The sequence below is a fragment of the Tupaia chinensis genome, unplaced genomic scaffold (genome assembly GCF_000334495.1).
Source record: "Tupaia chinensis unplaced genomic scaffold, TupChi_1.0 Scaffold000101_1, whole genome shotgun sequence".
In the NCBI taxonomy this organism is placed as follows: Eukaryota; Metazoa; Chordata; class Mammalia; order Scandentia; family Tupaiidae; genus Tupaia; species Tupaia belangeri.
In genome coordinates, this window is record NW_006159565.1 from 806,858 (window position 1) to 828,200 (window position 21,343).

Below are 21,343 nucleotides of genomic sequence, written 5' to 3' on the forward strand. Positions count from 1 at the left end.
GATGGGTTAGTCAAGGATTTCGCAAAGCTTAATTTTCCAGATAACCCAAACTTATTTAAAGAAATACTTCATGCTTCCAGTATATATTTAAAAGTTCTTTCATTGCTAAACAGATGATACTGAATACAGTAGTTATTATTATCATAAAGGGGATTTTCATATAGGACAGCGCTGGAGGGAAAAATCTAAGTTTTCTCTAACTTGGAATCCTATGATATGTGTAAAAATCACTTTTCACACTGGGCTGTCACATTAGATATGACTGAGCCAATGAGGTGTTGAGCAATGGTAAATGAGGGTTCATTATTTCTCTAGGCATCATGAACAGCTCTGCGAGGACAAGCCTGTGGATGCTTTTCCCTCTGTGTTCCCACATGTATCATACAGGACCAGGCTTAGTAAATGTTCATTTGTTCATCCTTCCACTCCTTTTATGTTTGAATTATCCACACATGTCACTTGTACTGCCAGACCAGGCACTAGTAATGCAGAGATCAAGGAAAACAGTATCCACACTAGAGTAGGAGAGGCAGGTCCATAAACCAACAGGGTATAATGGATATGTGCTATTGTAGGGCTTTGAAATATTTGTTGATCTGAAAAATCTATAAATTATAGTGGAAGGTAGAAGTGATTAGTTCTGCTCAAGAATTAATCAGAGGTAAGAGGGAAATTCCCCAAATCTTTACAGAGTAGGAACTGAGCCTTTGAGTCTGGGCTGGAATTTATGATTGGGTGTGGCCCTAGACAACAGGGCATTGCCTGTGCATGTACAAAGGTCATAAAATCACTTGAATAAGAGCTCTGTGGGTCATTTATTATGTTTGGTGCTTCCAGAAGAGCACCTAGTGTGGGATGGGGGTGGGGGAGGGGGGAAGCGATGAGGAAGGGAGTTATAGTAGGCACAGGAGGGGAGCTACATGTCTGGCTCAGTATAGAGGATCCATGTGCCAGCCAAAGTGCAAAGCGGCAGCAAGCAAGACAAGAGGGATTGCACATCATGGCTCCTAGGAGAGTTGGTTATGGCTGGACTGAATGTTGGTTTATAGCCATGAAACAGAAGAATTACTTTATTTTATTTTATTTTATTCTAAATTGTAAGAGGATACATCCTCTAACCAGAGGGAGATAGATAAAGAGAGAGGAGAAAGCATCCCTTACTGGGACATGATCATGCTATCATCCCTTCTCCATTTCTCCATGCTGTTGGGATTCTGGGCACATACACCCATGTGCCCAGCTTATTTTTCAAGCTGCCTTATTTATCTAGCTCCCTTAAGCTATGGTGCCAGTGCAAAGGCTTGGGTTTATGGGCATTTCTAAGGTACAGTAGGTATAATTTAGCAACTAATGATATTCTTGGTTGCAACCATTGACTGAGAAGAATGAACAAGTATAAGCACTAGTTTAGGTGGGAAAAATGATTCATGACTCACAGTCAGCCTTCAATGATAATCTCTCTGAAATGTGTAATTGGAATTATTTCCTATCTTGTAAAATGCCACTTGTGATTTTCTAGGGTCTCATTATGTCTTTTAAGAATTAGTGTATGTGTTGCATCTATTAATACTTCTGAGCCCTTTGACCTGACTTGAAAGAGAGACTGTGGTGGCCGGCAGGGAGCCTATTTGAGCACCAGCAGTGTCCACACATAGAAAATGACCTGAAACACTGACTAGCATTATTAGCTTCTAAGTCCATGTTCATCATGTCATAAAAATATTCCTTTTTAGATAAAGTGCTTACAGTACAATTCTGACATTAGTTGCCCAGAGTTAGCATAGGTCTTAGAAGTTACAGGCACAGTTCATAGCAAGGCTACCTTCACTTCAGATACCAGCCACAAACTCCAAAGACACTTGGCCTCCAGGACACTCAAGCTTCAGAACATCTGACTAAAATTTGAGATTTCTCACTAAGCCCTCAGTTCAGATTCCTTCTACAGAACTCAGGAGGAAGCTGTATTTATTGTAACAGTTTTATTATAAAGGATAAAAATCAGGACCAGACAAATGAAAAAATGGATAGGGTAGGATCTAGGACAGTCCCACACACAAAGCTTCCATGTCTTTGGGCTGCATCACCCTCCAGCACAAGATATATGATTACCAACCAGGGGAGTGCAACTAAGCTTCAGAGTCCAGAATTTTTGTTGGAGTTTCATTATGTAGGTGAGATTGATCAAATCATTGACACATGATTGAACTAGTTTCTAGCCCTCTTAGCTCCCTATAAGTCAGAAGTTTAGGCTGATATCACTAAATCAAAGTCCAAACCCTAAAACCACATGGTTGGTTTCTCTAGCATGGCCAGACCCCATCTTATAACTACCTATGGACCCACTAGGCATAAATTCAGAAGCGGAAACTCAGGAGTGTTCCAAAGCTCCAGAGTGAGTAACAGAGAGAGTTCTATCACTCAGGAAATTCCAAAAGTTTTAGAAGCTCCATCCTAGAACAGATAAATTCTTTACCATGTAACAGTCTTGTTTGCATATATTTATCTCAGTGTATTCTTCATTTCAGGTGAGACTATTTCAATCATGTTGGTTTGATTTCAAACCAAACCAGTCCGGACTGGAGGTGGGGGAATAGGAAATGGAGCTTATGAGAACTAGATATAGATATTTTAGAATAGATACAGAATAGATATTTTCTTACTGTTTTTTCCTTCATATTGGTCTTTATTGGAAATCTAATGGAAATTTAGTTATCAGAGAACTCAAATAGAAATAACTGCTTCTTTTCTGATTTAAATCTTAATTCACAATTAAACATAAAAACAACACTTCAGGCTCAAAGTTTATTCTTTATTATACTAATGTATTGTACAATGCATTAGCGGTCTACATTGAAATATTAGTTTGTTTATAAATGGTGTGCATGGGTTAGAGAGAGCTATGTTTCTTAGGTAGCTGAAAGCACAAAACAGCTTAATAAATTTCAAAATGTAATGAGTACATTTTTAAAATTAAAAATATCAAGTATAATTATGACTCTTTGTTCTGACCTATGTGGTTCTGCAGTAATTGATGTCTAAGAGAGACCAAAAAACTAGTTAGCAGGTGAAACGGGTCACACTCACATCCCCTGTCCCTAGCACTGCCAGGGAACATTTACAGAAGGGGCAGCCATCCAGAACAGCTGCAAAACAGGGCTCTGCTCCCAGAGTCATGAGATGTAAAGGTTAAATACTAGACTTGGGCAGCTCATGATTTTAGGGTTGTAGGCCCATGATTGGTAGAAACTGTGGCTTTGTCACTTTGTCACCAGTAAATCCCAGTAAAAACCTGTTTCATTAGTAAGTTCTTTTTAGAATTTACTTGCTTTAATTGCATTTCCATTTTATAGCCTTGCTGATGTGTTACTTACCATTTCCGTGGGATTTTAGTTAGTATTTTCACCACATTTCCTTTTAAGAGCTTCTTTCAAATCCCCGTTATCCAGCAAAACACAGAATGGCAATATAACCTCATGCTGTCAATAAATGAGGTGACTATATTGACTAAGAATACATGTGGTCATTTTTGCTAGTAACTCTGAATGGCAAGTGATGGAAACTTTTATACTAAATCATATTTACCAATCATTTTCCTACTTACATGGTTTACTGCATTTCCATTACCAGCTTCTAGTTGTACAAATTGTTGGCCAAGTTTTCTCAATTACATAATATACTATATAAAAATTTGCATGCCCCATCTCAGTTCAAGTCAATGTTATTAGTTGTTTTAGTGTCTACCATAGTAATTAAACTAAATTATATTCAGAAAATAACATAACACTGTGAATATTAAAGTTGGGTTTTTGTTCTTTCGGGGGGGAGGGGTGGTTAGTATTTGTGTTTGGGATATATTTTATGTTCTTCATTTTCAAAATCTTACACATCAAGACTATCCAAAGTAAGCGCGTTGATCAGCCATCGATTCTGATGTGCATTTTCTTCTTTTTCATTCGTTTGTATTCAAGTGAACTGCCTCACTCACCCCAGAACCTCCTGGCCAGCCTGAATTCTTCCCACAGCCGCACTGTGATACTCTCTTGGGTTCGGCCCTTTGATGGAAACAGCCCTGTGCTTTATTACATTGTGGAACTCTCTGAAAACAGTAAGTAGCAAAACAAAACTGTCATCATGGACAGTAACCAGATTTCTTTGTGTGCTCCTAATGTCCTTCCCCTTCATTTCTGGTTCAGACCCAAAACAACTAGTACAATGTTATGATGTTTTACAGAGTTTCAAACTAAAGACAAAGCTCACATGCGAGGAAAGAGAACAGGAGAGGTAGGCCCTGGAATGGGAAGAGAGGCATAGTTGGTGAGAGCTCTAGGGTCAGGGCCCAGCAGCATAGCCATGCACATAGGAATGCCCTGGACAAAGTACCCTGGGACAGCATTATCCCTGGGGTGAACTTTGAAATGGATTACTAATACCTCCTACCTGGAACTGATTTGAGAGTTAGCAACATTAATTCATATCTTTGTAATGTTTTCCCTAATAGACATGGTGCTAAGCATTTGGTGGGCCTTTTCTTTCCTTGTCTTCCTTGCTCTCTCAGCAGCTGTCAACACTGTCCTTCCAACCCTTCTTCATTAACTGTTATCCCTTCTTGGATTGGTCAATAGCCTTGGCTTCCTCCACCCTCCCTAGCCATTCTCTCCTTTTTATCACCTGGCTGTTCAGTAATGTTCACCTGCTTATCTTCTCTATTCTCCTGTAATCTCGTCCTAAGAAATCTCATGCATCTCTTCCTTGATGATTCACATGTTTATATCTTTTTGTTGGTTTGTTTTAAGACAGGGTCTCACTATGTCATAATCCTTCCATCTCAGCCCCCTAAGGAGCTAGGACTACAGTTGTGCACCACCACAGCTGGCTTTTAGGGTGGTCTGGAAATTGAAGCCAAACCTCCTATTAGGCCTCAGCCTGCTGAGCAGCAGTGTCCACTGCATGTTACTATGGCTAGGTCTCACACACTTACATTTAAAGCATTAACTCACACCTCTAGGATTTTGTGTGGAACCCAATGACTTGATATTTCTACCTGGTTTTCTATCAGACATCTTAAGCTTAAATCCTCTAAACTTCATATTTTAATTTTGTTTAACTCTAACCCTGTTCTCACCTCACTATCAAAGCCATTCTAGTCTGGTAACAGTCTGTTACCAACACCTTCTATTTCTGTATTGATCAAGCCAGTAGCCTAGGAATAGTCGTCGATTCCTTTCCTCTCTTCCCCTACCCAGTGCCCACATTCACTCATCAGCACTCCTATCCATTTGTGATCTGGAGTACAACTAGAATTTACTCCCTTCTCTCTCTTTCTCCAGACTGCCATTATCTGTAACTGGGACAATTGGAACAGTCTTCTGTCTGGCCTTCCACTTCCACTTTTATCCTTTCAACCATTGTCTATACAAACAGGGATACTGATCTTCTTACAATGCAGTGAGACCAGATCACTCCCCATGTAAACCCTACAGGGTTCCTCTTGCATGTAGGATTAAACCCAGACTCCTTAGTCCCTGTGTAGCCTCAGCTCACCCCAGGCTAGTCTGCTCTTTGCTAGACATGTGTCAACCACCTTCGTTTCATGTTGACTCCCCACATGGGCCAGGTTTTCCATATCAGAGTCTGTGTCCTCACCTCAAATGCTCGCAGGGCTAGATTGATCATTCATAGTTACCCTTTACCTCCTCTAAGGAGCTCTCCAGCACACCAGCTCAATGTAACCCTTTAATACCTAAGCCAGAGACTTACCTTTATTATTTCATCTTTTGTTCCAAACTCCTTTCCTTAGTATCCCCTAAGGCAGAGCTAGCCAGACCACAGATAGCTTTGTTCACGGTGCTCAACTTTGTTTGGTCTGTGGTTTGTCTTATAGTGACACTGTTTTCAAGACAGTGAGAAGGGGTGCTTTCTCTATGTACACATCACTGAAATGTGACTCCATGTGATGAAATTCCACACATGTTCTTGACACTGTTTACATACATAGGCAGAAATGCCCAATGGTTTTGCTGTGACTCTTCTCAAGCTTATGTCAACTTGTATACTTTGTAATTATTAATGTAACTAATGTCATTTCTATTTACCTTTTATCTTTTCTTTCTTTTATACAATAGGTTCCCTTTCTTATGATAACATTTCTCAAACCACATGCTTATACCATAGTAGGCACTTTGCAATTTTCATTTTAGAGCTCAAGAAATGGATGGTTAGTAAATGTAAGTTACTGGCCTGAGGTTACACAGCTAATAATATGTGAAGATGGGATCCCCCTGGGCTGTCAGGTTCTGGGGCATGTGTTCCTAATGACTGGAGCATCTATGGAGAAATTTTACAAAACAGAGTCTTCCTTCTCCAACCTCAGTGGGTGCTTTTCATTGATTAGGACAGCAAGTTACTCAGCTTACAGTCTGTGGAGACTCAGGGAAGCCAGACTGTGAATCTGAAGAATCTGTATTTGAACTGGGTACCACCCAAACTAATACCCTGCCTCAAGGCATATTTAGAAAGAGCTAGTTATCTAAAGTGAGTGGGAACACAGCTGGAAGTTGTATGGTAGTGTCTGTCTGGGAAAAATCTTCTTCATTCTTTTATTTTTTTTTTTTAATTTCCTATGGAGTGTATGTGCTCACTAGAGAGAGACAGAAAGAGAGAAAGTACCTCCCAAGGTTGGCCACATCCCAATCCTTTCTCCTCCATTCTCCTCTTGGGATTTTGGGAATGCATGCACATGCACCTGGTGTATTTTTCAACCCACTAGGTCCTGGATTCAGACCATACCATCAGCCAAGTGGAATCCTGCCACCCTAATGCCCATGCCACATGGCTGGTCCTATCTTCACTCTTAATAGCCCAGTTCAAATGTCACTTCTCCTCCATCTCTCAACACGTAAGACCATAGTACCCAGGAAGAATTAATTTTTCCCTATTCTGAAATTAATGCATACAAACACGTACACATATATATACATGTGCTGCTACCAGTTGGCTGGATACATACCTTCCTGCCACAGCAAATAGAAAAGATCAGCACTGTCATCTGGGCCAATGATCTGGTTTTAATTTTGAAAGATCAAGTGCCCTTAAGAAGCAACTGAACATAATAGCTAATTACATTCAGCAAGAACAGCCTAGAAGTACATATACCACAGTAGAAAATATATTTGGCCTATACTCAGTGCTATACAAGTATTCATCTTTGAATAACATCATCCAGGAAGACTATCTATTCAGCTAATTGGGAAATCCTCTTTAGGCTATTTTGGATGCCATTCTTTGGGTACTATAGATCCTATAGGGCCTGGACTGACATGATTTGGTGGCTAAGGAGGTGCTTCATAACACCTGCCCATCAGACATTTCTGCTTCTATACAAGGGCCTCTTCAAAGCATCATGGCACAGAACTCTGGAACTTGAACTGCGCCTTTGTCCATGTGCTTGAGTAAAGTAAAAACTCCATGTGGAGAATAAGTTTGGTCCTTTGCAGGCATCCTGTGGTTTGGTCTCTGTGAAATTTAGTGGTTGATGCCTCCTTAATAAGCGGTTGGGTCACAGAGGGCAGCAGTATCCTAGGGCCAGATTCAAGGTATGTATCTGGTGGACTAAGGAGTGCAGGTCAGGCCAGCCTAAGGGATCTCTCTGTTTAGAGAGTGTAGGGATTCTTGATGGCTTGGTAGCAAGGACCCTATAAACAGAGTGAGAAATAAAGTACTTGGCCATTCTCGAAAATGTTTGTTGATTATGATCAAGGATTATCTTTCTTGGAGATTACTGTGATCACATGAGTGAGGAAAGTTTTGAAAGACTTTGAAGTAACCCAAGTAAGATTACAGGGTTGCATCTAATACTGTTCAGGGTTATCTGATTCCACAGAACCTGAAGTTTTCATTGTCTTTGGGCTATTTTACAATTCCATAAACTGTAGAAAACCTACAGTAATACAACTGATTCTCATCCCTACAAATGAAAGTAAATTTTGTCCTGAAAAACACAATTGGTTATTTCTCTGAAGATAGCTTGAATCTATTTCTAAGTTCATTTCAGCACTGTCAATAGGAGAGTGTTGCTCTATTTCTCCTTCGATATAGTTGTAACATCGTATTAATTACTTCACAAATTAATAAATTAACTAAAATCTTTGATGCATGTTCATTTTATATTTGTATAAGATCCATTATTTTCCATCTTTAAAAATGTATACTTTAAAATAAATGAGTCATTATTACATAGTACTAGAAATACACATACTCATGTGGTGTAACATTTGTCACAAGTTCCCATGGAAACTGATATTTGGGAGAGGCAATCCTATTTCTCAGACTGAGCCCTTGTATGTTTTCCCTGGTCTGAGCTAGGGCTTCCCACTGCTGAAATACTAGGTTGTCGGGAAAGCGATGATGTATTTTTCAATGCAAAAATGTATCATGACTTTCCCAGTGACCCAATAGAATAATGGTGATCTTCACCAGTCAGTAAGACAAATAAAGTCTTGTTGAAGACAGAAACCAGCCCAGGCCTGAGAGATAAGCTAGAAGGGAAGGATTCAGGAGGGAGTTGAAAGCAACCCCATTCCTGGACAGAAAGCCACAGAGACTGCATGGTCAACCTGATGGAGTTCCAGGCATGGACTGTGTCTCAAGATGTTGGGTGACATTCCACAAGCCAAGATATTTTCTACATACTAACTTAATAATAGCATCAATCTTGTACCAGGAATATGTATACTTCTGTAGTAAAAAGGATGTCATGTATATTGTACAATGTTCCTTATAGCTAAACTCACTCACTGCTTATCTAATTTAATTTGGAATAAACAGGCTCTGCTCTGGTGCAGTTTTGCTTCTGTTCCAAGAGAGATTTAGCCCCCTGGTTTAATCTTTTTCTTGTCTCTTATCTCAATCCTTCACACCATCCTACCTTTGAGACCTAAATTTCTCACAGTCTTTTTTCCATAATTTTTTGTTGTTGTTGTTACATCTTAGCACCTGTTACCATGTGTCTTCTGGTAAGGAGTTGCAATGCTTCATCCTATTTAATTCTACTGTTAGTTTTAAAATATATGATTAGTCATGGCTGAGACTTTTATTATACCTTATAATATTTAAATTTAATTGCATGTAAAATCATTTTCTTTTATTATTAAAGTTATATATGTGCATTAATAAAAATTCAGAAATTACTTAATGCACAAAGAACACAAATAATCACTACATTCTTTCATACAGTGAAAGTCAGACAAATCTTCACTCATGCCCTTGGTGCCACCCCGCTTCTTCCTGGACTTGGCTCCACTATTTGACCCCTCTCTTCCCTCTGTCATAAATTCTGCCAATCTCTTGCCTCCTTCTTTCTCAAAAAAATGGGTACTGCTAATTGTACAATGTTCTTTATAGCTAAACTCATTCCACCCACTTTTCTCTTGAAGCCATATCTTCATTGTTCTAAAAGACAGATCCACTGAACATGTCCCAGTCCACAGTCCCCTGAACTTCTCTGCATTCAGTGCTCCTTAGTCACTTCTCCCTCAGAATTCTTTTTTCATGGCTTGACTTCCATCTCCCTCTTTATTCCTAGCTCTTATTCTCTTATCTCTGACTCATCTGAAGAGTCTGTTTCCTCTCCTGCCCCTAAATATAGGAATTCCTTGCTTGGTTTTGCTCAGCATACTGGTCCTCTCATCCCACGTGCTTTCCCTAGTGAGCTTATGTCCATTCCTGGTCCACCTTCCATCCACACTTTAGTCCCTGATGTTTGCTTCCCACCTAGACCTTTTCCCTGAGCCTCAGATCCTTGTAACCAAACGTCTCCCAGGCATTTGTGTCTTTGATCAACTGCATGTCCTACAGTTCATTAGTCTCAAACTGTTGAAATCAGAACTTTTCATCTTACCCCATCCCCCACCAAATTGTTCCTCTTCCAAGTTGGAAATATAAAGTCATTCTTAACTCCTTCACCATTCCATTTTTCCCAACAAATAAATGCATTTTTTCCCTTATAAGTTGATTTTTCTCTCATAAATTCTTATTTAATCTATTGCCCTTCTCCATTCCTATAGCCACTGACCCTGATTGGCTATTTTTCTAATCTGTGGATTTGTCCTCTTCAAATCCATCCTTCATTGAGCCACCAGAGGGAGCTCTATAAAGTACAAACATACCAAGTGAACTCTGCTGCTTGAAACCCACCAGAAACTAGGCAAATAAGGCACCAGGAAAAGACTGGGCAGTGAAGCTCAAGTTCCTCTCTAATCACTAGTTCCCGAACCATGCCTGTCCTTCAAGCACAGCTGAAGCTCGTCCCTAGTCCATCTTCTAACCAGTTGCTAGCCTTAATTCCCTCCTATATAGAACTTATTGCTTGTAGAATGAAGAGTGGATAGGCTTCCTAGTGTGGCATGTAGCACTATTTATCATCTGACCGCAACCTGCCTCTTTAGATTAATCTCCAGCCACTTGTTACTGTGCTTTTCATGCTTCAGCAACAAGGCATTGTTTGTAGTTCCCTGAGCACACCAAATATTGATATTAAGTGCTACCACACCTTGGCTCAGCATGTCTGGAAATTCTCTTCCTTTTCTAACCTTTCTTTCTTTGTCTGGTCAGATCCTATGTATCATCTCCCAATTGTCCCCATCTTGAAATGTTCCCAGTCTCCTCCAGAAGGTGCTGTCTCCCTCACCTTTCTTGCTAATTACCTTAGTGCTAAATTACCCAATAGGCAAACCCAACCCTTAGAGTACCAGCAAAGGCGGGAGTGCGACACTGGAAGAAAAGTATCAAAGTATGCAAAGATATCTCCTATGTTTTCATTTGGAGAATTTGTGGCTCTAAGTGTCAAGACTTGTTATAGTTTGCATTTCTTTGATTACTAGTATTATTGAACACATTTTTCCAAGTTGGTTGGCTTTTTGAATTTTCTGTGCTATGATCTGTCAATTTGCTTTTCTCTCCATTTTTCAATAAAGGTATTAGGATTTTTTTTCTGTCATTTGTGACAAGTATTTTTTCAATTTACTTTTTACCCTTAATTTTTGTGCATTACTTTTTGTCATTACAGAGCTGTCTCATTTTATATCATTAAATCTGTTCATAATTTCCGTTACGAAATTATGTTTGTGTATTTCAACATCAGGAAGCATAAGATAAATATTCTTATAGATTTGGGTTTTTAGGATTTAAATTTTAATACATGTAACTCTTTAATTCATCTAGAATTTAGATGTGTTAGATTCTGACAAATGACTTTTTCTTCCAAATGACCCATTTTTCCAACATGATTTATTGATTAATTCATTTATTTATGATATTGTGGGTTTCATGTATTAAGGAGATAAGTTTATACAAAAATCTGTCTGGGGTTTATATGTGGTTCCTTTGATTCAGCATGTGTTTCTCTGTTTTTCTGCCAGTTTTACAGTATTTTAGTTGGTTTAGTTCAAAAATGTCTCCTAAAAACTGATAAAGCAAGTTCCCTCAGCTTTTTGGAATTTTGTTAGTTCTTGTCACCATTTATTCTTACAGGGAAAAAAAAAACCTGAAATTATTTTGTAGAGTTTCAAAATGATCTTACAGAGTCTTTAATCATGTTAAACCTAGAATGATTTTCATGAGAACTGACTTCTTGCTAAGTTTGTCTTTCCATCCAGACAAAAATCTGTTTATTTACTCAGCCCAGTTTTATACCCGTGGGCACTCTACTTTTTTGTTAAATTTGTCCTGAGATTATGTCTTGTTTTCATTGTAAGTAGGAATTTCTTTCCCCAATTTTTTTTTTTAAGTTTTTGCCATAGGGCATATGCATTCACCAGAGAGAATCAGAGACAGAGAGAGGAAAAATGAGAAATCATCCCCTGAAGGGATGGCCATGCTGCATGCACTCTCTGCTCCTTTCTCCTCTCAGGATTCTGGGCATTCACACACATGCACCTGGTATGATTTTCAAGCCACTGAGTCTGGAACTTAAACCGTGGTAAGCCATGTAGGAGTCTAAGCAGCTTAACCACTATGCCACCAACTGGCCACAACCCCCATTTCATCTTCTAACTACAGTAGTTATTGTTGGAACATAGGAACACTGCTGATGTTTAGGTATTTATTTTTTATTCAACCTCTTTCTATATTCTCTTATTATTCTAATGATTTTCAGTTGATCCTCTTGGTTTCTAAGATATACAATCATATCTTCTCAAAATATATAGCTTTTTTGTTTGTTTTTTAGATCTTATTGGGTTGTTCAGAATAATTTCAAGTAAAATAATTGTCAAAGAAGTATCCCTTGGTATTGTTGGTTTTTCCCTGATCCCAAAGGAAAGTCTACTAGGATTTTACTATTATCTATGAGATTGATTTCTTGTTGTTTACTGAGATATAATTTGCATGTAACAAAATGATCTTAAATGAGTTTACATCAAATACATATATCCACATAAGCCTCATCTCAAACAAGATACAATTTATTTTCAACATACCAGTAAGTTTTCTTGTGCTACTTTTCAATCTTCCTTCAAAGGCAAGCTTCTTTCTGACCTCTATGTAATTAGTTTCGCCTGTTCTTGAACTTCATATAAATGAATATTACATTGATTTGAAAGAACAATTTTCCATCATGTATTATAATCCTTACATTTATAATTCTTAGGATACTAAAAATTGTGTAGGGGACTATGTTTTTTCTAAGAAAATTATCCTTAGAATAACTAAATATTACATTCAAAAATAACCTGAAATATATGTGGGAGAATTCAACATATAAATATTCTGCAGGTTCCCAGCTTTGATGTGAATTCTGATGCCCTGCCCTCTGAGTGATCTTCACTCAAAGACTCAAGGTTCCCAACCTTCAAACTTGAAATCACTGTACTTTTGCACAATTAAGCAACATTGTCTCTTACAAATTAAGAATTACTACCTTACCTTCATCTTTTCTAAAATTGCAATAGAAGGAATGTCAAATTGGAAGAACATTTCTGTATTTTCTGCTTCACTCACTGTCCCTCACGTATATCCATACAATAGATGTCTTTTGGTACCAAGAAAAAGCTTGTTTTTCTTATAAAGTTAGGAGCTTCCTTTTGAAATTCTGCTATTTAATGTGTTCTTTTTTTGCATTTTTTACCAGGAAACCCAAAGCTAAACTGAGTTTCTAACTGATGTACCTAAGTCATCTCATGTGCTTAAAATATTGCTTCATTTTCTATGTAGTGGTTCTGGATTTTTCGGTTTATTTTTATTTTATGTATGCTTTCACTTTAGATCTTTTATCTTTTAAAGTAAGAGATAATATATATATATATATATACATACATACATATATACTTATATGCGTGTATTTTGTAAATATGCTTTGAGGTCAGGCTCACATACAACTGGAGCTATCAACCTCTTCACCTTATTTTGTTTCTCCCCATTGCCTTGGGGTATAGAGCACAGCAACTTCAGGCAAATCTGAAAATGTTGTAGCTGTTCCTGCCTAACAGTATTAGATACAGGAAGATATCTAGAAGAACATGAAATCAATTTGGGAGGCAAAGAAGAACACTCACAAAATTAAATGGAAATCCAAGATGTGAAAGTTGGCATAAGTTCATGACCAGTTGCCAGGGAAGTGACATGGAGAATCAGGACCCTCAAAGGAGAAAGTGTCATTGGGAACGGAAGTCAAGGAGACCATCCCGGACATGAGCCTTAAACCAAGTGTTGATATGGGCAGGATTTGAATGCAATGGAGCCTGGGGGTGGGGGGAGGACAGTGGCCAAGGACTGCAGTAGCTTGGAGGCAATACAGCAAAATGTGTGTCCAGGAAATTTCCCAGGCAAGTGGTAGGAGCAAAAGGTTCTTTGAGGTCAGAAAAAGCTGGAGGCAAGGTTGAAATAGACTACTTAAAATTTTTTCTTCTATATAATAATGTATTTTTAACTACAAAGTAATACATGCTCACTGAAGCTAGAGAAATATTACAAGACACATAAAGGAAGAGTTTCTTATCTCTCTCCGGCATAAGGGACCATCACTAGCAGCCTAACGTATATCCTTCCCCACTGAAAAGAGTCTGTGAGAATTACAGAGGGACTTAAGGATGCCAGACCAAAGTCTCAGACAACAGAGGCAAGGAATTGTTGTATGAAAATAAGTTTATAGCAAGATTAATCTGGCAATGTTGTATATATTGGAAGTTGGTGTGTGAAGTTCAAGGCATAGGGGAGAACAGGTTGGGAGGCTCAGTGCCATGTACAGGAAGGTCTATCATTCCTTAATTGCTAATTGGATTTCCCTGGGAAGAAGGAAGCCACAAATGGCTGGAAACCTCAAGCTAGGACCTGGAGAGTAGGAGGCCTACTGAGGAGCTCTGGTCTGGGTAGATCATCAGGTAGCTTGATTGGAGCAGCTGAATCTGAGAGGGGGATGTTTTCACATTTGGGTAGCAATATTCTGCAGCAGCTTGTCTCTCCTCAAGTTTGGAGCATTCTTATGCTGACTGTGGTCTGCTCCCTCTTTGCACCTACTATAGTTTGAATATGTCCACCTAAAATCATGTGTTGAACCACTGTAATGGAATTAAGGCAGAAAGTTGATCCAGTTATAGTGTTTAAAGGCTAGGCCTTTGGGAGGAGTTTAATGACTGGACAGCATGGGCCCCCATGACTGAGTACTAGTGGGTTTATAAGGCAAGAAAATGAGGCAAGTAGACATACATAGAACACAGACCTACTCTCCTGCCCACTACCATGTTGTGATATAGCCAGAATAAACCCACCAGACCTTGTACCTCCAAGCTGTGAGTTGATTAAACCTCTATTTTTGTTCATCACCCAGTTTCAGGTATTTCCTTTTATTAGCAATGGAACAGACTACAAGTACCTGTCTCTGCTTTCTCAAGAGTAACTTGATTATGTCAGCTCCTAGTCCAAGGCTAGCTTTTGGAAAGCATTCTCTGAGACCCTGTGCCTCTCCTGAGCCTTTCCATTCCCCGGTGTCTTTTGGAGAAAGGGGCTACTACTTAACAAAGAGAATTTCTAAGCTGTGTGGCTCAGTTCTTTCTTCTGCTGCCACAGGTGTCTTTTCATGTACAGAGCCCGTCAGCTGTCTTGCACACCACTCTACATGAGCTCATTTGCTCTAGTATGAAAGCTGCTCCCAACTGTCACCGCACAATATGTTAAACATCTTCATCCCCATTTGCTATTATGTACTTAAAAGCTGATGGGCTTTGTGCTGTTTTGCTTGCCAAAATGGCAAAGAGACTTTGTTCTTTATGCTTCAAATCGTTTTAATGGTGTCTTTGAAGCATATCTCACATAGGTATGTTCTAATAGCCTCAGAGTTGTTAGGGAGTATTTTATGTTTTAGCTCATTTTTCTTTGGGCTTTTGCATATTGAGTCTCACATTAATAGCATTTGCTCTCATTTTAAAATCCTTCCAGGGAGACAGTGCTCATCACAGGTGTTTACAAAGGGAGGACCTGAGTTATTGATCCAAAGAGGGTTTGGTTTGAGTTGGAGGAATTCAAGATTCATACCCTAGTTACTTCCTGCCCTTCAGGCAAGTTGAAGATGGAGTAGGGAGCTCAGCATGGACCTCAAATGCTCTGTTGGTCCTCACTTTCTTTAGAAGCCTTTTAGGGTCCACTCCAGCCTCTCCTGCCGACTGACATAACTTTCTGTATCAATAAGCCTATCATGACTACTCAGCGCAGACTGTAGATTGGCCTTTATAGCTTGTGGTCCCTAAGGCTGGGCCAGCTTCCATCCCAGGAAGGCCCTCTGCTCTACCCCATCACCTGCCAGCCGAGGTTAACCCATTTCTAATCTGGTCCAGAAGGTTTGCTACCACCATTGTGATAAGTCTCCTACCAAAGCTGAATTCCCCTGAACTTCTGGACTTGTCCAATCCCCGTTTCCAACTTCTCTGACTTCCTCCCATTTATCTGGACAAATGGCTTCTCCAACACAGCAGATCATTCCCTTTCCAGAAACATATGTCTTCTCATGGGCCCAGGTCAAACCCCAGGCCTTTGGTGGGCCACCTTTGGCATCTTAATCTGAAGCTATGGAGGCCATAGTAGCTCATATATGAAGAGTTTAAGGCCCCTAAGTCTGTCCCTGGGATTTCTTTAGCCATGTGCTTCAGCTATGAGTTTCATGTATTGCTTAAATACCTTAACCCTTTAGTTTTCACTTTTTAGATAAAAACATTTTACATTTTAACCCTCACCCTGTGGACTTAACTGTTTTTCTAGAGACATATATACAACAGAGAAATCCTTCCAAAAGTAAAGAATATCAAACTGTATTTTAACTGGTGTTTTGTTTAAGGTAGAAATCACCTACTTACTTCTTATTCCTTCTTCTCTCTATTAATGAGGACTTTGTCTGGTCTAAGCCTCTTCTTTTCTCAGGCATCCTTAAGTAACCTATGCTCTGCCTCTCCCATGGCTTCAGTCTTATCTCCCAGGGTTGCCATAAACATATCTGTCACAGCATTCTTTGAAAATGTTATTTGTGTTCATGTATTTTAGAAATGTTCACTGCCTTGACAGAGTCACATCCATCCAGAGAACCTCACAGCTCTTTTACAAGAGTATGGTCTGTTCTGCCCATGTTGTATCTAACAGCCTGATCTTGAAATTCTTTAATGCCACTAAAAATTATGTTCTTTTCATTCTTTTAGTAGTTTTTTTAAAACAAAATCTTGCATAAAAATTTTGGTTAACCTCTGCAGAACTAGTTAATATCTGTGTTTCTCTTTTAATGCCCAAATAAACTTTGACTAGACCTGGAGAAGCTTTTCCTTAGGCCTGGGTGTGCTAGTCTCTGAATTCTCAAACTGAAGCCTGGAGTAAGTGAGTGGCTCAGACAGGAATTCATTCTATGGCTTCACCCTAAGCAGTTTAACGCTATGGAGGTTAAAATTATTTGTTGTCTGGGCTTTGAAACTGTATTTTTGTTTATGTGATGACAGTAATTTAAGGCCACTTTAATACAGAGAAGCAATCGTTATTCATTCCACCAAACTAATCTCAATAACTCACTGAACTGAAGTCTAAAATATAGGTTGGAGTTCTCTGGAAAACTTGAAAATAGTTACAAAAACACTTGACTAACCATGAGATGGTTTTTAAAAGCCTGCAGTATGGATCTATACTTGTTTCTTTTCTTTCTCTCTGTTTTTTTTTTTAAATCATACTCTTAATTTTTAAAATTGTTGTTAATGAACTTGTATTACCTTTCTTGTGGTATACATAACATAATATATAGTCATGTGCTAAATAGCAATGTTTCTGTAAAGGACAGATGGCACATGTGATAGTAGTCACAGAAGATTATAATTGGATATATCATATAGCCTAGGTGTGTTGTAGGCTATACCATCTAGCTTCATGTAAGTATACTCTATGGTTTTTACACAATGATGAAATCACCTAATGATGCATTTCTCAGAACGAATACCTGTCATGAAGTGACACATGACTATTTCTGTATATACCAACATATGTATACATACAAATACACATGCAAATATACATATATACAAAATATATATCACATAAAATTTACTGCTTTGCATTATTTTTATGATAGAAAAAAAAATGTGGTCTGGGCGATTGATACACAGTTCACTGCAGTGGATCCAGACTTTGTATGGTTTATATAGTTTTGAAACCCTTGCTAGAAAGATAAAATTAGTACAAAACTGAACAGTCTCTGATGGGATCTGGGGAGGGCCCATGTAGAAGAGGGACCAAGAGCTCAAGATCCCTCTGCTTTTCCTTCTTCTGACTGAAGTAATCCTCTGAGAATGATACTGTTTCCAGTTTGCGTAGCTGCTCCCCTCCTCAGGCAGCAGGTCCCCAAATACCGAGCAATGCAACATGAATCGAGGTTGAGACGCCCCATCCTACAGAGCTCTGGCTTTGAGAATTGTCACTGACTTTATCCCCATCTCTCTGACAGCGCTCAACCTCCAGCTGATATGTGTGGCCCAGCATACATGTATGGACACACCCATGCACACGCAGCTGTGTTCTCTTGCAAAATACATGGAATCTTTCACTGCGAGTTCTATTCAATTCCTCATAACTTGCCCTTTCCTCCCTGGCTCCAGACCAACCTATTCGCTGATAGACCTTTCTTTTTACTTACTTTTTTTTTTTTTTCTAGATCAGTTTGGGGTTTCTAGAAGTACAGCAAATATAAAGAGTTCCCATATACCTCATACCCGGATTTCCTTTTCACTAACATATTATACTTGTAAATAATTATGTTCCCTTTGTCATAGTTAATGATCCCATATTGATACATTATCACTAACTGAATTCTATACTTTATTCAGATTTCCTCAGTTTTCCCCTAATTTTTTTTTAATCCCAGGATCCCATCCAAGATCTCACGTAACAATTAGTCATCACATCTCCTTAGGCTCCTCTGGGCAGGACAGTTTCTTAGAATTGTTCTTGTTTTGATGACCTCAATAGTTTTAAGGAGAACCTCTCTCAACTGAGGTTTGCCTGATGTTTTTCTCATATATCATATATGATGTTAGGCTAGGGCGATTGGGTTTTGAGAGGAAGACTAGTGCCTTCCTCATCACATCATATCAAGGGTACGTGCTATCAGTGCAACTAGTCATTATTGATATTTGATAGGCCTTCTTCATTTTTTAAAGAATTATTATTATTATTAATTTGCTATAGGACATATGCTCTCACTAGAAAGAGAGAGACAGAGAGAGAGAGAGTGAAAGGAAGTGAGAGACTGTGAGGGAAAGTGAGAAAGTCCAGGACTCAAACCACAGTTGGCCATATGGGAGTCCAGCACCTTAAGCACCATACCATCTGCTGGCTCTTGATAACCTTTTACACATTGAAAAAGCTAACTTAGTTTTTGCTGAAATTTAGCCTTGCAGCAGCACCTGTCTTGAGTGTGCAGTATTATCCTAAGAAACGCACATCCTTATATTCAGTGTCTAGAAAGATAGCCTGGTGTAGTGGAAGGGGACTGATGATTAGTGTGAAACCTCCTTTCTGACTAACATTGCCTGGACACACATAGGCACTGGTCCATAAAGGTAGCTGCTATGACCAAGCCCTTAACTTCCTAGCTTTAAATCCTAAGGAACAACAGGCATGGAGGAAAATAAACTTGGGTTTGTTGGGGAGGATTTTATAAGGAATGTGACTAACAGGTAGACCATGAGCTTTGACTCAATCCATTTCTCATATGTAAATGAGATTAGTCACATTTACCTTAAGGTTATTGTGATGGTTGAATGTGTACATGTTAAGTTTTTATCAGTACCTGGAACATGATAGTTGCTTTCACTCAACAAATGTGTATTGAGTTCTTACTGTATATCGGTCACTTTTTTTGGTATGAAGGCACTAACTGAATAAAATAGATCCTAATGGAGTTTATTCAGTGAACAGCAATTATGAGAACCTAATATTTATATCTCAAGAGATATAGCATACAGACTCTTATCACCAAAATAGAAGTAGAGTTATATTTAGAAAAATAATAACTTGACACCTAATTCTTCCACTCCACCTGCTCTGTAACCTGAAGAAAGTATTCTTCTTTTAATGAAAGAATGTTTATTCTCACCTCTATAAAGAATACTGGTAAAGCATCAATGAAAACATATTTTCTACCAACCAAATGGACAGTTAAGAGAGTTATAAATGCTCAGTGCTGGCAATAGTGTGACAAAATAGTTGCTTTCTAAAAACTTGTTTTTAAGAGAGATTTTTCCTACAGGGTGCATGTACTTGCCAGAGAGACAGGGAGAGACAGAGAGACAGAGAGCAAGAAATCACCCTCCCCCGGGGTTATGACCACTCTACAGTCCCTCCTCCTCCATTCTCCTCTTGGGACCTTGGGCATGCACGCACATGGACCCAACATGAATTTTAAGCCACGGGGTCTGGAACTTGAACCACAGTCAACTACCTGGAAGTCCAGTGACATAAACATTATGCCATCTATGGTACCTCTATAAACTTTTTGAAAAGTACTAAATGGACACAAAAGTATAGCTTCAACAACCATTACTAATTTTAACATATTAGTTTTACCTATTCCTCACTTTTTTCTTGTTAGAGGTAATTTTTAGTATCGTATTTAGTATTATTTTTCTAAATATAACTCCACTTCTATTTTGGTGATAAGAGGTAATTAGAGGTAATTTTTACTATCGTCTAACACTCATTCCATACTTAAATTTCCCTAATTGTCTAAAAACAAAAAGTCTTTTTGCTTTTTTTGCTCTAGATGTACTCCAATCAGGATCCAAACAATGTCCACCTACTGTACTGGTTGCTTCAGCTCTTTCTTAAAGTCTGTTAACTGCCCACTGCACACACTCACAAGTCACCTACTCTACCTCCACCTTAATCCTCCTTTGCCTGGCCAGAGGCTCTGATACTTGATCATATCATTTAACTGATTCCTGCATTCTTCTTTATTGCTGGAGAGTGGATTTAATTTGCATTCAGTTTCTGGTTTTGTTTGTTTTCTTGGAGAGAGACAAGAGAGAGATAGCATGTGTGTTTGTGTACAAGTGTGAGTGTAACTACTTCTTGAGTATTACTAGGTATTTCCTATTATCGATACATCACCCAAGGAGGCATTGAGTCATGAAAGCCTAGCTGCTGTACTTGTGGTAATATTAAGATTGATTCATGAGTCTAGGTAAACTACCTGTGAAGTTTGAGAGAAGTTATTTGAACTACTGTGAATCTTGGTTTTCCTCAACTGTAAGAGGTGCAATAATACCTCTCCACAAAGAGGGCTTGTGTGGTTACAGATACGAAAGTTCTTCCAGACTGTAAACTGCTAAAAAAAGGTTAAGTATTAAAAATAATCATGGGACTAGCTCCATTGACTAATGGTGAAGGGAGCCAGATCTCACATGGCCTATTGGACAGTTCAGGTCCCAGACCTTGTGGCCGGGCTTGTGTGTGTCCATGCCCCAAATCCCAATAGGATGAAAAAATGTAGGGATGCTTTCTACTTCTCCCTCACTCTCTCTGTCTATAGCAAATGCATAGGTCCTCTGGCAAATTAGAAAAAAAGAGAGAGAGAAAAGAATGATGAGCCTTTTGGCAATTAAGAAAACATTCCTTCCGAAAACATTTGACTTCCACAGGTACCTCTAATTGAGAAAATGGCAATGCTATTTTTTATTGGAAAAAGCTTCCTGTATATTTTCAAAAATTGAAAATCAGCAGCTATTTAACCAGCAGATAGAGTGAGGGAGTAATTTAAGTTCTCATGGATTTTAGGCCTTGCATTAAGAGAAAGATTAGTGATGCTCCTGTATATAACAGTGGTTTGTTTAAT

General features: G+C 38.8%; 1 protein-coding gene across 1 annotated transcript in view; it reads left to right on the plus strand.

The window, feature by feature from the left end:
- The window catches only part of SDK1 (sidekick cell adhesion molecule 1), a 731,734-nt gene that overhangs the window by 472,324 nt on the left and 238,067 nt on the right, over positions 1-21,343 (plus strand). The window contains exon 15 of the mRNA XM_006143594.1: positions 3,969-4,105. Coding sequence (XP_006143656.1) covers positions 3,969-4,105 — 137 coding nt within the window. The remainder of the gene's footprint in view (positions 1-3,968; positions 4,106-21,343) is intronic.